Here is a 14,163-nt window from a genome sequence, read left to right as displayed (position 1 = left end):
CATGGCACACTGAGGAGGAAGAGAGGCGCCTGCCAGTTGACTTCCCTATGCGGTACAGTGCCAGCGCTGTCTGATTCGCCGAAGGCCTTTCTCTCTAGCGTCTTCCGACTTCCCCGCTGGCCTCCTGGTCTCACCTTTAAAGCTAATTACAGCATTATAGCAGCCTGCAGAGGATCGCCGGTAGGTAAAATGATTTTATTTTCAATATAGTGATTGAAATGTGTCAGTTTTTAAAATTTATATCTGCTGTGTTTATTGTGTGCATATGAAAAATGAATGGAAAAAATTGCATTACAATTAGTAAAGGGGATGGGATCTGGGGCAGAGCTTGGGTGGGCCTAGGGAGGTCTGTGATTGGTTGATATTTGTTAGACTTAGGAGGTACTTAGCTTGAAGTAGTTGAGAAACACTGCTGTAGGCAATCAGCTGGCACCAGTGCTTCTCCTTCTCTCCTGCTCTCTTCCCTGCTGGCACCCCCTACTGGCGTCTCAGGACCCTTCTGGAGGGCCTCTGCACATGCGTGGATGTCGACGTGATGATGTCATGCATATGCGTGATGTCATCACGGCGACATCCACGCACTTCTGGGTGCTTCAAGCCGTGGCCACTACCTTTAGTGTGCCCTGGCTCGAGACAGTTTGAGAGACCCTGCCGTAAAGACTGCTTTTCTTTACAAGGCTGCTTCGTTGCCTTTTCCACTGTGTTTTAAATGCTCCTTTTTTTCCTCAGATAATCATTATTACAGAGAAATGGCCATGTCAGGCAACTGTTTTTAATCTCTGGGAGCTTTAATGTACCCATAAAGACAGCTTTTCTTTACAAGGTCAGCTTCTTTGCCTTTTTCAACTGTGCTTTAAAAGCTCCTTTTTTCCTCAGATAATTATTATTACAGAGCCAGTGTATATCTGTTGTGTATATGTTTCTCTGTTCATCCGTGGAAAGGAAAGGAATGGGATTTTGTTCATGCCTTTTTCTCTTTCAGTAGTAGCTCAAAGTAAGTTACACTTAGGAACAGTAGATATTTGTAACATTTTGCATAATTTGTTCTTTGCAGTCTGTGAAGATATTCCAGAGTAAAATGGAAGAAGCTAAAAAAGCTGCATCTGTCTACAGTGCAAAAGAACATGAAACTAGAAGGGAAAAATGGAGAAAATTAAAATATTCAGATACAGAATTTGACAAAAAAGTAAAGAGAGAACGAAAAATGGACAGCAAAGAACAAGATAAGGGCGATAGAATTCAGAATTTCTATAAGGATTCTTCTAGATACCAGGACAGTAAAGCATTCCAGCATGAGCACAGAGAGTATCCTAGAGAAAGATTGAGAGATGATGGTAAAGAACCTGAGAATACAGTTTCTGAATCAGAGCCAAGAGACTGTATCTCTAGACTTGCAGTCAAAGGGTCAAATCCACTGAGAACTTCTCACAGCAGTTTGAAATACAAATTTTTGAAGCCCTGTGATAATGATGATGATGATGATGATACAATTTGTGGAACCAGAAATCAAATCTGTGAACTACAGAGGAATTCATCTTCATCACGAAGCCTTCTGAGGAACAGTTTTCGAAAACCCCAGAATGATAGTGAGGATTCTCCACCATGGTGCAAAGCACAAACAAAAGAAGCAAAGGAGCAAGAACAGCCAAATGAGAATCCCATGGTCTCTCCCAAAATTATCATCAACCTGGAAGAAACTGCAAAAACTGAAAGATGTGAACCACAAGGAGAACATCTTACTGACAGTCCTGATAAGAGAAGACTATTGACAGACCATAAACCATCAACTTCCAGGTATCCTGTATTTTCTTTTCCTATAATAACATCAGAAATAGAAACAATATTATACAGTGGTTTGGGTTAGAAATAAATATTAAGACAACTACTATGTTGGAAAGACTTTATCTTACCATAGGTACAAAAGGTTCAGCTTTTCGTAAAATAAAGAAAAACTGGAATTTATATTCTCTGAGGACAAGCAGGCTACATTATCTCATATGTGGGTGATGTATCTGTCTTCATTAGCGTGGGACCAGCAGAGAGAGAGAGAGAGACTTTGACATGTGTTGCAAGAGAGAGACGTGTGTGATCATGACTCCTTTCAGCCTTGTTTTCTTTCAGATGATTTTAATTGTTGGGTGACTTCCCATAACATTTTTTCTTCATTTTACTTTTGATAATACTCCTCAAACCCTTCCCATTAGTTTTGTAATCTTTTGCTTGTGTTTGTTTCCTTTCTTTTTTGTGGCTCGCGGGCCCTCTTAGACCTGAGCTTCAGTTGGGACACTACATTTCTTCATTTTTCTTATGAGTGCTCCTTTTTTCACCATTGAGTCATTTTTACACCATCGAGTCATTTGATTTAGCCATGGCATTTTTTCCTTCCATGTAATCGAAGGCTCCCAATGGCTTTAAGCATTAAGCTCAATGCAATAAGATCGTCTCTGCTTCTAACGCCCATTCCTAGTGCATCAGGATATGATATAAGGCAGTGGTTCCCAACCCTGTCCTGGAGGACCACCAGCCAGTCAGGTTTTCAGGATAGCCCTAATGAATATGCATGGAGCAGACTTGCATGCCTGGCACCTCCATTATATGCAGATCTCTCTCATGCATATTCATTAGGGCTGTCCTGAAAACCCTACTGACTGGTGGTCCTCCAGGACAGGGTTGGGAACCATTGATATAAAGTAAGCGGGTGTTTGCAGTTACAGTTTCCAGTTACCTCCTCATTCCTTGGTTGTGGAATCTATGCTCAAGTGGACTAAAGGTTCAAGAGACTATGTCTCGGTGCCCCACTCCTTTGGGTAGAAGATGTATCAAGCCTCCATGCTCATTTCCCACAATCAGTCACATCAGCTGTACTCTAGTATCTACTTGCAGTCCTTAGTGCTCAGTATGCTGGATTTGGCAGATACTCTGCTACTGGAGCAGGATGAATTGCTTTGCAGGTTATCTGGAAAGCAGAAAGCGTGCAGGAAATTTCTGGCTCGGGGCGCCTATAACACTTCTGATGTAGCATCCAGGATCTCTGCACAAAGTATAGTGATGTGTAAACTCTCATGGCTACGTGTATCTGACTTGGAACCAGTTGTTCAGCATCGATTGGTGGATGCTACTTTCCAGGATGATAAATAACTTTTTTGGAGAGAAGGTGGAAGTGGTTGCATACCTTATCAAGAAACATATTGATACCATCAACACTCTCTCCTGGCAAATACCTTCTGGATCTTCCTCATTCAAGACGTAGTTGGAAAGTTGAAGAGGGCGTCCTACTACTCACAAAGGTGTAGGTATGTTCCTCCTCGCTCTGCCCAACAGGGCTAGCCCCAGCATGTCTTTCTCCCTTTGAACACATTATTTGCCCTCACCACTCAGGTTTGCTCCTGCCAGCAGGTCACGACTAGGCAGATGCTAAGATTACTGAACCACATGGCTTCCACAGTGCATGTTACTCCCTTGGCACGACTACATATGAGAAGAACCCAGCATACCCTAGCTTCCCACTGGTCTCAGGCCTTTGGAAATCTAGCAGATGTTATTTGGATAACACCAGACCTAGTGCAGTTCCTCCTCTGGTGGACAATATAATTCAATTTGACAGTGGAATTCATTCCAAATCTCTCAGCATCACAGAGTGCTGACGATGGATGGAAAACTGATTTAGATGGACTTCCCACTCAGGATTCATAGTCAGCCTAAGAGAAAGATTTTCATATCAACTTCCTGGAGCTCCAGGCAATCTACATTGCGCTAAAGGCTTTCAGAGATTGGCTAGTCAACAAAATTGTACAAATTTGGATAGACAAGAAGTTTGTGTTGTACTATTCCAACAAGCAAAAGGGAACAGGATCGTACCCTCTGTTTCAGGAGGCCATTAGGATGTGGAATTGGGCCCTGTAGAACAATGTGGTACTCGGAGCCACATACCTGGTGAGGAAATCAACAGCCTGGCCGAAAGACTGAGCAGAGTTATGCAACCACATATGTGGTCCCTCAGTGCAAGCGTTGCCTGGGATATCTTCTGAGTGTGGGCACCCCCTTGGTGGATCTCTTTGCAACTTCATTCAGTCACAAAGTCCCTCAGTATTGCTTCAGGCTCAGATCACAGGACAAAATAGCATAGCATGCCTTTCTCCTGGATTGGGAATCGGGTCATCTGTATGCATATCCTCTTATAGGGAAGACTTTGCTGAAACTCAAGCAAGACCAGGAAACTATGATTTTCATTATGTCTTATTAGCCCAGTCCTGGATTTCTACAATCTTATGCTGGTACATTATAAGATCTGAAGTGTTGATTTCAATTGGTATCAGGGATTATGGATGACCTGTCAAATGCATGCCGACAATTGTGCCCTGACATTTGCATACATGCCAAATGCGTGCACTGAATGGGAGGTCCGCCCCAACAGGATATTACTTTGTCTTTTTGAGGGTTACAAAGTAACCCTCCGTTCGACTGCGATGACACAGAAAGCATCAAAGCTTCCCCCTCCAGGGTTACAGGCTGCAACGACTCCATCGCACTCAAATACTCTTGAGGACCCTCCAACCGAGGTTCACTACTTCTGCCTCTCCGGGAGCTGGGGGGGAGGGTCAGGACCTGATGGGCTCTACGAAAGTTTTCCATCCAGGCTGAGCTTTTCCTGAGACTCAGCAGCGGAAGGGACTGTGAAGGCTCTAATAACAGCCTGGCGCGGTGTAGAAGTTGCCGACAGAGGTTGAGAGGTAATCCTCTGCCTTTCTCTTCTCTTAGGCATCAAAATAAAGTATGTAGAAAAAATTTTACCAAGAAAAATAGCAACGCCACAGCGGGAGCTTACATACACACGTCCTGCTCAATCGCCATCTTTCCTCGGTCCCTGTGACAGAGATTACAATTTGTAATCTTGCAGCCCTAGGTTTTTTTTTCTTTTTTTTTTTTTAAATTAATGCTTCATGAAAGAATGTAGGCAAAGTGGAGGCAGTATTAGGACAGTGTTCAAAGGAATTTACCAAGTAATTTAATAGGTAATAGTAAATTCCCTGGGCTGAAAACTTCCTTTCAGTTTGAACGTGCACAGCTACATTAGTAACAGTGAACGTCTCCATTCCAGCCTAGAATTTCAAAGGGAACATTTATTTATATGAGACTGTCCTCACCAGACACAGAAACATACACAAGTCCCGCTGTTCATGTGTACACTCAGGCAGTGACCCCCCACCTAGGGTTACCATATTTTGGGCCACAAAACCACGGACATGTGGTCCCCACCCTATTCTACCTCCAGCTCCGCCCCATTCTGCCTTCAGCCCCATCCCATTCCACCCCCTAGACCCGCCCCCTACAAAGCCTCCTATCATCTTCCCTGATGAGCTCCTACCGCATCTGGAGGGCCTGGAGCATGCGCGGATGTGTGTGACGTCATTCACGCGTGTTCAGAGGCCCTCCAGATGCAGCCGGAGCTCATCAGGGCTTTCTAAAACCCATACAAACTGCCGGGTTTTGGAAAGTCCATCCACGCACCTGGATGTCTGGAAACCTCCACCCCTAAGTCTGCCCACCAAAGAATATTCTGGCATTTACTGCCATTCTTTTTCCTTAGCTGACAGCAAACCCTTCACACTTCCCCTCATTCTTCAGTCCTATTCCTTTTCAACAGTCTCCCCCAGAACATTCACCTATTCCACTGATTCTTTCCAAAGACCCTGTGCAGATCTCAACTTCCTCCACACCCGTCACAGCAAAGTCTCGCCTTCCTGTAATTAGAAGGCTTCTCAATGGCTAGGTCCTACCACAGCCTTTACACTGTAAAAGGGATGCTGTAGTGGGCTAAACTCTAAAAATATCCACATATTTAGCTAGCCTTCTGGCTTTGAAACAGGTAGCTTACACATTTTTAGAGCTCTGAAGAAATATAGTTAGTTGGTAATCCTAGCCTCCTGAATACTGAGCACATCTAACGGTAAACTTTTGGGCCCCAAGCACATGCCTAGTTATGCCTTAATTCGGCTCTGCTGGTCACATAATGTAGAAGCTGAAAAACTGGCTTCCATTTATGACTGCATACTGATGTTCTTCCAATTTAACTTCCAGCTAAATAGAACTAGAATAACCACAGTCAAATATTTCTAAAGTTCATGCATTTATTCATTGATTAGAGGTCAGAGTTTCCATTTTGAACTCTGAAGAAATGGAAATGTGTTCAGTAAGTGCAAAAGTAATAGAATGAAGAATGAATATATTGACTTGTTTACATGTATTTTAAACAAAAAAATGCCCAGAGGTGTACTGTACTGTGTAAATGTAATTAGGGAGAAATAATAAAGAATAAGGCAGAAAATCCAAGTATATATTTGTTGGGTCCAGAAAATACTTTGGAAGTGTTTCATTTGAATGCATGCAGTTGTTTGACCATTCTCAATTTTCTTTTGTCACAGTTGTTCTTGTGTGACCCAGGACTTTTTGGAATATAAATACTGTTAGGGACCCCTTTTACTAAAGTGCATTAAGCAGTTAAGGCAAGGATTATTAGCATGTCCTGTTAGTGCACGTTCACACTAAGGGGAAGATTCTCAAAACTTTAACGTGGTTGCTAAACTGGTTCCAGTTGGTTTAGCATTCATGTATTTTAGCGGTGAATTATCAAAACGGCTTACTGTGGTCTTTTCTAGCAGTCTCCAACTCTGCCATGCAAATGTATTACAACAAGGTCATTAATATTTAAACAAACACTCCAGGTGATTCTCTATTCTCGCCGAGTGATTCCCTAACCTCGCAGTCCTACATTTGGCAGCAAAATTTTCTGGCAGGTCTGATAGGTCCTAGTCTTACCTTTTGGTCATTGCCTGAGCGCTGATTGGTTCAGTCATTGACAGGAAAGTAAGGCTTGACAGCTCAGACCTGCCAGAAAATTTTGCCGCTGTCAAAACAACCCCCCCGACACTCTCTCCGATCCTTGATTTTAATTGTTTAGTCTTACCTTCACCCAGACAAGCCTATTATGAATTGACATGCTTGGTAGATTATTATTTCCTGGCTCCAGCTCTTTGGAATAACATGCCATCATATCTTCAATTAGAGCACTCATTTTCAAAATTTAAGGTGGTGGTAAAAAAATTTTTTAAAAAAATTTACTTCTGGCAGTTCAGTTAATCCTTGTTAGGACTTTGTCTCTCTATTTACTTGATTGGGATGTCTATAGCTGATCTGTGGTACTGGACAGCTTCCAGGGTGAGAGTTTGTTTTAGTTTATGTAATACTCTTATTATAGATTATGGGCTCCTTTTACAAAGCTGCGCTAGGGCCTTAATGCGCGGAATAGCGCACGCTAAATTGCCCTGTGCACTAGCCGTTACCGCCTCCTTTTGAGCAGGGGGTAGATTTTCGGCTAGCGCGGGCTAATCCAGTGCGCGCGCTAAAACACTTAACACACCTTCGTAAAAGGAGCCCAATGTGTTGTGGTTTTAATGCCTATGAAAGAGATGTGCTTTTTTGTCCTATCAGACACTGATGTTCTTTTCTTAAACCTTTTATTTTAAACCTTTTAATTTCAAACTGCTTTGACTTTTGTGTGCAGAAATGGCAGGTTATCAAACTTTTAAATAAACGGCGTAATATGGATGCCATATTATGGAGAAACTGCAGTTTTTTAAATAGAGGATTGAGAGGAAAGAGCAAAGACTGAGGTCTTTAACTTGTCAGGAAAGAAGAATTGTTTTGTTGAACAAATTTGTCCGAGTGTGAAATAAAAGGATGTAACTGCTGATGTAATCAGAGAATCAAAAGATAGGAAATAATAAAATTTAAAAGCTGGAACTGTGATGCTGTCAAAGAGGAGGATTGGAGTTTTAGGGATATAAGAATGAATAGATGGTAGGGGAGGATGCTGTGAAACCCATATCACTTTTGACTTTATGGGATTGTTTCATACAAAATACGTATACTGCTACCTAAATCAGGAAGCTGTAGTATCCAGGCCTTTATTCAAATTAGCCAAATCAGGACTGGATTGGTCAGTGTAGCAGATAAGTTAAATATCATCCGTGAACATGTGTCCACAAAGGCCCAAACTCTGTTTTATTGCGAGCGGGACAGAAAGAGACTAAATAGTATGAGAACATGAATTGTACCTTGAATAACTCCTAAAGAAAGATGAGATGAAGAGGGAAGTTTAACTGAATATGTATGGCTTTGGAAAAAAGACATGATCAAATGGAGCACAGTATTTTTGGGGGTCTGTCTTCCAAGTCAAAGTCAATAGCACCTTGACAAATATTTGTTGAGAAATACAAGAAAAAATAAGCAGTCCGAGAGTCAAAAATCACAGCATTTGTTTTGAGTATGATCTCGACCCTCACAGTCTCCTTCCCCCCAGTTTCCACCAGACTAAACATAAGAGGGTTTCTGATCCAAATTGCCTGTATACTTTTATAAAATAGTCTCTGACATCTAGCCCCCATAGCATACATACATTGACAAATTGACCCTTGCTCTAAAGAAGGTGTAAATGTGTGTGTGTACTCTAAACTTATACCTGTGTAGTTTAAAAAATGTATGTGTATTGCAGTGTCCATATTTATTTATTTAAAACATTTTAGTCAAAAAATTTGTATTCCACTCATCAACATTTCTAGGCATACACTTTCTATATGCATACTTATTTCACATGTATGTGGTTGTGCAATTTATATAGTACCCCTCCCCCACATTATTTCTACATTTTTATTTAGTGCTGTACATTCATCATCAGCCTTATTTTACAGACTTCTTGCATTCGCATACAAATTACTTTTTTTTTAAATTTGTGTTCATAACCTGCTGAGCAGTTGGTGGTAATTTGTAATTATGTACCTCTCTTCTTTTTAAAAATACTGGGCTATTTCAGTCTTTATCACTTCATCTTTATTATGATATTCTAACTGCATCTCTGTCAGTATTGTTTTTTTTTAAAGATACTACTTTCGGAAACATTTATTGTTGGCTTTTCACAAAGATCTAATTTAAAAGCTGTTTTATCTTCAATTTCAACATTAGTGCCAGCAGCTTGATTTCACAATGCATTGCTTGTCCTTTTGTAATAGGTGCCCCCTATTCAAAATATTGCTCAGTTCCTTACAAATGTAAAGCCCTCTTCCTTGAACCATTGCCCCATTCACACTCTGAGGCTCCAGATTTCTCCCTGCTTCATGGGTCCTCTCTGTGTGTGTTGGGTGGGACACAATTTCTGACAATTAATGCCCTGAAGGTTTTGTATTTCAACTTTCTACCTAAAAGTCTAAAATTTGCCTTCTAGAACTTTCCTCCTGCATCTTTTTATGTCATTGATACTTATATCTACCATGGCTTTTGACTTTTAATCTTATCTAGTTGATATATGACGTCTACCACCTTAGCACCAGACAGGCAAGTTACCAAGCAATTCTGATGCTCACTGGCCATCCAGCTATCTACATTCCTAATGGTAGAATTGCCAACGATTTTGTCAGTCTGAACTCTTTTCTCCTGGGCATGTGTGGCTGGAGATACATCCTCAGTTTGAAAGGATGCCTCATTAACTAAGAGGCAAGTTCTAACCAAAGATTACTTTCTGCCATATCAAGGTGTTGCTCTCCTTCTAGGTGACTTTTCTTCTCTAAAGCAGAAGAGGGGCTTCCAGACAGAAGTTTGGACTACTTTACTATCTCCCTGAAAGTTTATTTTATATACTTATCTGTCTGCAGCAATTCCTTCAGGTCTGCCACTGTAGCTTCCAGAGACTGGATTTGTTTTCTGAGAGCTTGGAGCTATTTGCCCTGAGTGCATGCATGCAATCTTTTCATAACTGGTTGTTTTAGTGCAAACGGCATATGAATCTTGCTCAACTAGGTTTTATCCTCCATTGGTCACGAGACCCTACAGTGGCATCAATCGTATTCTTTCCTCTGCCTCCACCTCCTTCTTCAGTGGGCTGTGCCCCAGCTCCTCAGTCTTTCCTTTTGCAAGCGAGACTGAAGGTGTCTTTCTGATCTGCTCTCAGATATCTTTTTTTTTTATTTTTTTTTTTTAGGTTATTTGATCCAGATTTTGAGACTTTCAGTGCTGCAGAGGTTCCCAGCAGTCCTGGGACAGCTTTGGCTGTGAAAAGACACAGACTCTCTGTGCAGAGTTTTGTTGTTAGTGGGATTCCCTCTTGTACAGGGCACCTGTCTAGCCAGCCTACACTAGTCGGATTTTAGGCTCAGGGACCATTCCCTTGGGAGATCCAGATACATCCGGAGCTTGAGTGTATGCTGTATGGCCCCAAATCAGCCCATGTAGCTCTAGCAGGTGCTTGCTGCATTTCCCTTCCTCCAATGTTGAGAGGGATTCTGTGGGGGTTAGAGGTTCAGTCCAGGCTTTGGTCCTGCTGGCAGCCCAAAGAAACAGGCATCTGAACTATTTTAGATTTGGTCCTTAGTGAAATGTAAGACAGTACAGGAGGTAACTGTGTTGAGTCTGCTGGAAAACAGTGGTCTTAATGTGATCAAATTTGAGCTGATAACTGGATTGACATCACTAAAGAAATCTACTCTAGCGGTACTTAATTTTTGACAGGATGACTACAATAAAATGATAAAAATGGTTAAGAAGAAGCTAAAGGGATCAGTGGCAAAGGTTAGGACTGTAAACCAGGCAGGGATGTTATTTAAAAATACCACCACGGAAGCCCAGACCAGATGTTTTCCATGTATTAACAAAGGTGGAAAGAAGAGAAAACTAGAGCTGGCATTAAAAGGTGATGTTAAAGAGGCTATTAGAGCCAAAAAAAAAAAAAATCCTTTAAAGAATGGAAAAAGGATCCAAATTAAGAAAATAAGACAAGACATAAGCACTGGCAAGTTAGATGCAAAGCATTGATAAAGAAAGCTAATAGAGAATATGAAGAGAAACTTGCCAAAGAGGTAAAAACTCCAAGTAACAATTTTTTAAGGTATATCAGAAGCAGAAAACCTGTGAGACCATTGGATGCTCAAGGAGCAAAAGGGATGCTCAGGGAGGATAAGGCATAGTGGAAAGATTGAATGAATTCTTTGCTTCGGTCTTCATGGAAGAAAATATAAGAGATCTACCTGTACCATTAATGGTGTTCAATTGTTATAGCTTGGCCATGGAGTTAACTGAAAGAAATCTCGGTGAATCTGGAAGACGTACTAAGCCAAATTGACAAGTTAAAAAATGATAAATACATCACAGGGTACTAAAAGAATTTGAACATGAAATTGCTGACCTGCTGTTATTGATTGGTAGCCTGCCACTAAAATCGTCTGTAGTACTTGAAGATTGGAGGGTGGCCAATGTTACACTGATTTTTAAAAAGGGTTCTGAGGAGATCTGAGAAATTATAGTCCGGTAAGCCTGACTTCAGTGCCTGGTAAAATAGTGGAAACAATTATAAAAAGTAAAATCGTGGAACACATAGACAAACACGATTTAATGGGATAGATTCAGCATGGGTTAAGCCAAGGGAGATCTTGTCTCACCAATTTGCTTGACTTCTTTGAAGGTGTGAATAAACGTGGATGAAGGTGAGCTGGTTGATGTAGTATATCTAGATTTTCAGAAAGTATTTAATAAAGTTCCTCATGAGAGGCTCCTGAGAAAATGAAAGATAGGTGACATGGGATAGGTGGCAATGTTTAGTTGTGGATTGATAATTGTTAATCAGATAAAAAATAATGAGTAGGGTTAAGTGGCCATTTTTCTCAATAAAGGAGGGTAAATAGTGGAGTGTTGCAGGGATCTGTACTGGAATCAGTGCTATTTAACTTATTTATAAATGATCTGGAAATTGGAACAACGAGTGAGGTGATTAAATTTGCGAGTGACACTAAACTGTTCAAAAGTTGTTAAAATGCATGCAGATTCTGAAACATTACAGGCTTAGCTTAGGAAATTGGAAGACTAGGCATCCACGTGGCAGATGAAATTTAATGTGGATAAATGCTAAGTGATGCACATTGGAAAGAATGACCCAAATCATAGTTACCAGATGCTAGGGTCTAACTTGGGGGTTACTGCCCAAGAGAAAGATCTGGATGTCATTGTAGACAATATGCTGAAACCTTTCACACAGTGTGCGTCAGCAGCCAGAAAAGCAAACAAGATGCTAGGAGTTATTAAAAAAGGGATGGTTAACAAGATTAAGAATGTTGTAATGCCTCTGTATCACTCCATAGTGTGACTTCACCTTGGGTATTGTGTTCAGATATAGTCGCCTTAGCTCAAGAAAGGTATAGCAGAACTAAAAAAGTTCAAAGAAGAGCAACCAATGATAAAGGGGATGGAACTCCTCTTGTATGAAAAAGGTTAGGCCTCTTTAGCTTGGAAAAGACATGACTAAGGGGAGATATGATTGAAGTCTACAAACTCCTGAGTGGTGTAGGATGGGTACATGTGGGATGATTTTTTTTTTTTACTCTGTCAGAAATATAAAGACTAGGGGACACTCGATAAAGTTACAGGGAAATACTTTTAAAACCAATAGGAGGAAATATTTTTTCACTCAGAGAATAGTTAAACTCTGGAACACATTACCAGAGGATGTGGAAAGAACGGTTAATGTAGTTGGTTTTAAAAAAGGTTTGGACAAATTCCTGGATGAAATGTCGATAGTCTGTTATTGAGATAGACATGGGGAACCCTTTGCTTGCCTTGGATTGTAACAATGAATGTTGCTGCTATTTGGATTTTTGCCAGATACTAGTGACCTGCATTGGCCACCATGATGACGGGCTACTGGGCTTGATGGACCATTGATCTGATCCAGTAAGGCTGTTATGTTCTCAGCACCAGTGTGGACACAGTGAATACAGACTATAGAAGTCTATGTGGAAAATGGAGGGAGTAGGGGGTGTCTGAAAATTGCATTTTTGGACATTTCTGTGGCCAAGCTTCAGGTCCTCTCCCTCCAAAAACCCTTTTTTGCAGTTTTTTGAACTCTGATTTAGCTCCTCAAGTCCATTTTTTAGCACAAAATTGCTGCTGCTGTAGCAGCCATCTTTGATTTCCCGATAACCAATTCTTAATCAACAATTGAACATTGCCTCTTATCCTCTGTGCAAAGCTCCATATCTGGGTTCTCAAAAGAGATTTGGTTCCTCTAGATGGCTTCAATCCTCTGTTTCCTGCCCATCTGCAGTCTCCATGAAACAACATGCCAGTTTGGCAATCATGTCTCCACAGATAGGCAAGAGGTTGTCAGTTCATTGGGAGGCTTGGGTGAGGATTTGTTAAAACAGCTGAGTCTTAGTTTTTTGAGAGGGTTACAAGCTCAAGTTCTTCCTCCTTATGTGGGACTTGTTTGTGGATTCTTCAGCCAGCCGGCCAGAGAAGGCAGTCAAAGTGCGAGTGACAGTGAAGCGACTCATGGAAATCTGAGGTGTAGAGCCCATTCCAGCAACAGATTCAGACTTCGGCAGATAACTCTATCTATCTACTTCATCATGCCCAAGAGAGATTCAGAAGACTGGAGACCGATCTTTGATCTAAAGTTGGTCATTGCGGCACACATAGTTCCTTGATTCCACATGTAGAGTGTGCAGTCATTGATTTGATAGTGCCGGGGAAATTTCTAGCCTATCTAGATCTTACAGAGGTTTATCTGCATATTCCCTGATCACAGGAAGTACTTGAGATTCCATATGCCTCACACCTTCACCAAAGTGATGGTCATGGTGGTAGGGTATCTGAGGGTGTGTGTAATTGTTAGGGGCATCCAGTTCACGGACGATGGTCGCTCTCCCAGAAAAAATGGTTGATCAACAGGCTGGAACTTTGAGCCATTTGGCTAGTTCTACAGTCGTTGCAGAGTAACAAATAACTTTCGAAATATCATGCATCATTCACCACATACTTCACGGAAACTCAGTGGCTCCCTTTATCCAGCTCTTCTCAATGGCATGGTCCAGTTCTTGCAGAAACCTCAATAGGATACTACTAAATTTGCCATCCATGAAAAACCTTCAATACAAATGTGTTTTGCACTTCATGCTTACCTTTCTAGGAGTAGAAATTTGGAATAACCTCACAGAAATGACCAGAACAGAACCTAACTACACCATATGCTGAAAGAAACTGAAAACCCATCTTTTCGACACTTGATCTCCCCTTTCTCTCCCTTCCTCTCTCCCTCTCATTTTCACTCCACCCTCTTGCCTTCTC

General features: G+C 41.3%; 1 protein-coding gene across 6 annotated transcripts in view; it reads left to right on the top strand.

Moving 5' to 3' along the window:
* Nucleotides 1-14,163, top strand: part of CWF19L2 (CWF19 like cell cycle control factor 2) — a 348,561-nt gene that overhangs the window by 72,704 nt on the left and 261,694 nt on the right. For all 6 annotated transcript variants that reach the window (XM_033949144.1, XM_033949149.1, XM_033949147.1 and 3 more), the window contains exon 9: nt 1,055-1,794. In XM_033949144.1, coding sequence (XP_033805035.1) covers nt 1,055-1,794 — 740 coding nt within the window. The remainder of the gene's footprint in view (nt 1-1,054; nt 1,795-14,163) is intronic.

Source organism: Geotrypetes seraphini, chromosome 6 (genome assembly GCF_902459505.1).
Source record: "Geotrypetes seraphini chromosome 6, aGeoSer1.1, whole genome shotgun sequence".
NCBI classification, from domain to species: Eukaryota; Metazoa; Chordata; class Amphibia; order Gymnophiona; family Dermophiidae; genus Geotrypetes; species Geotrypetes seraphini.
Note: the sequence above shows the minus strand (reverse complement) of the source record. Positions and strands in the feature narration are given on the sequence as shown.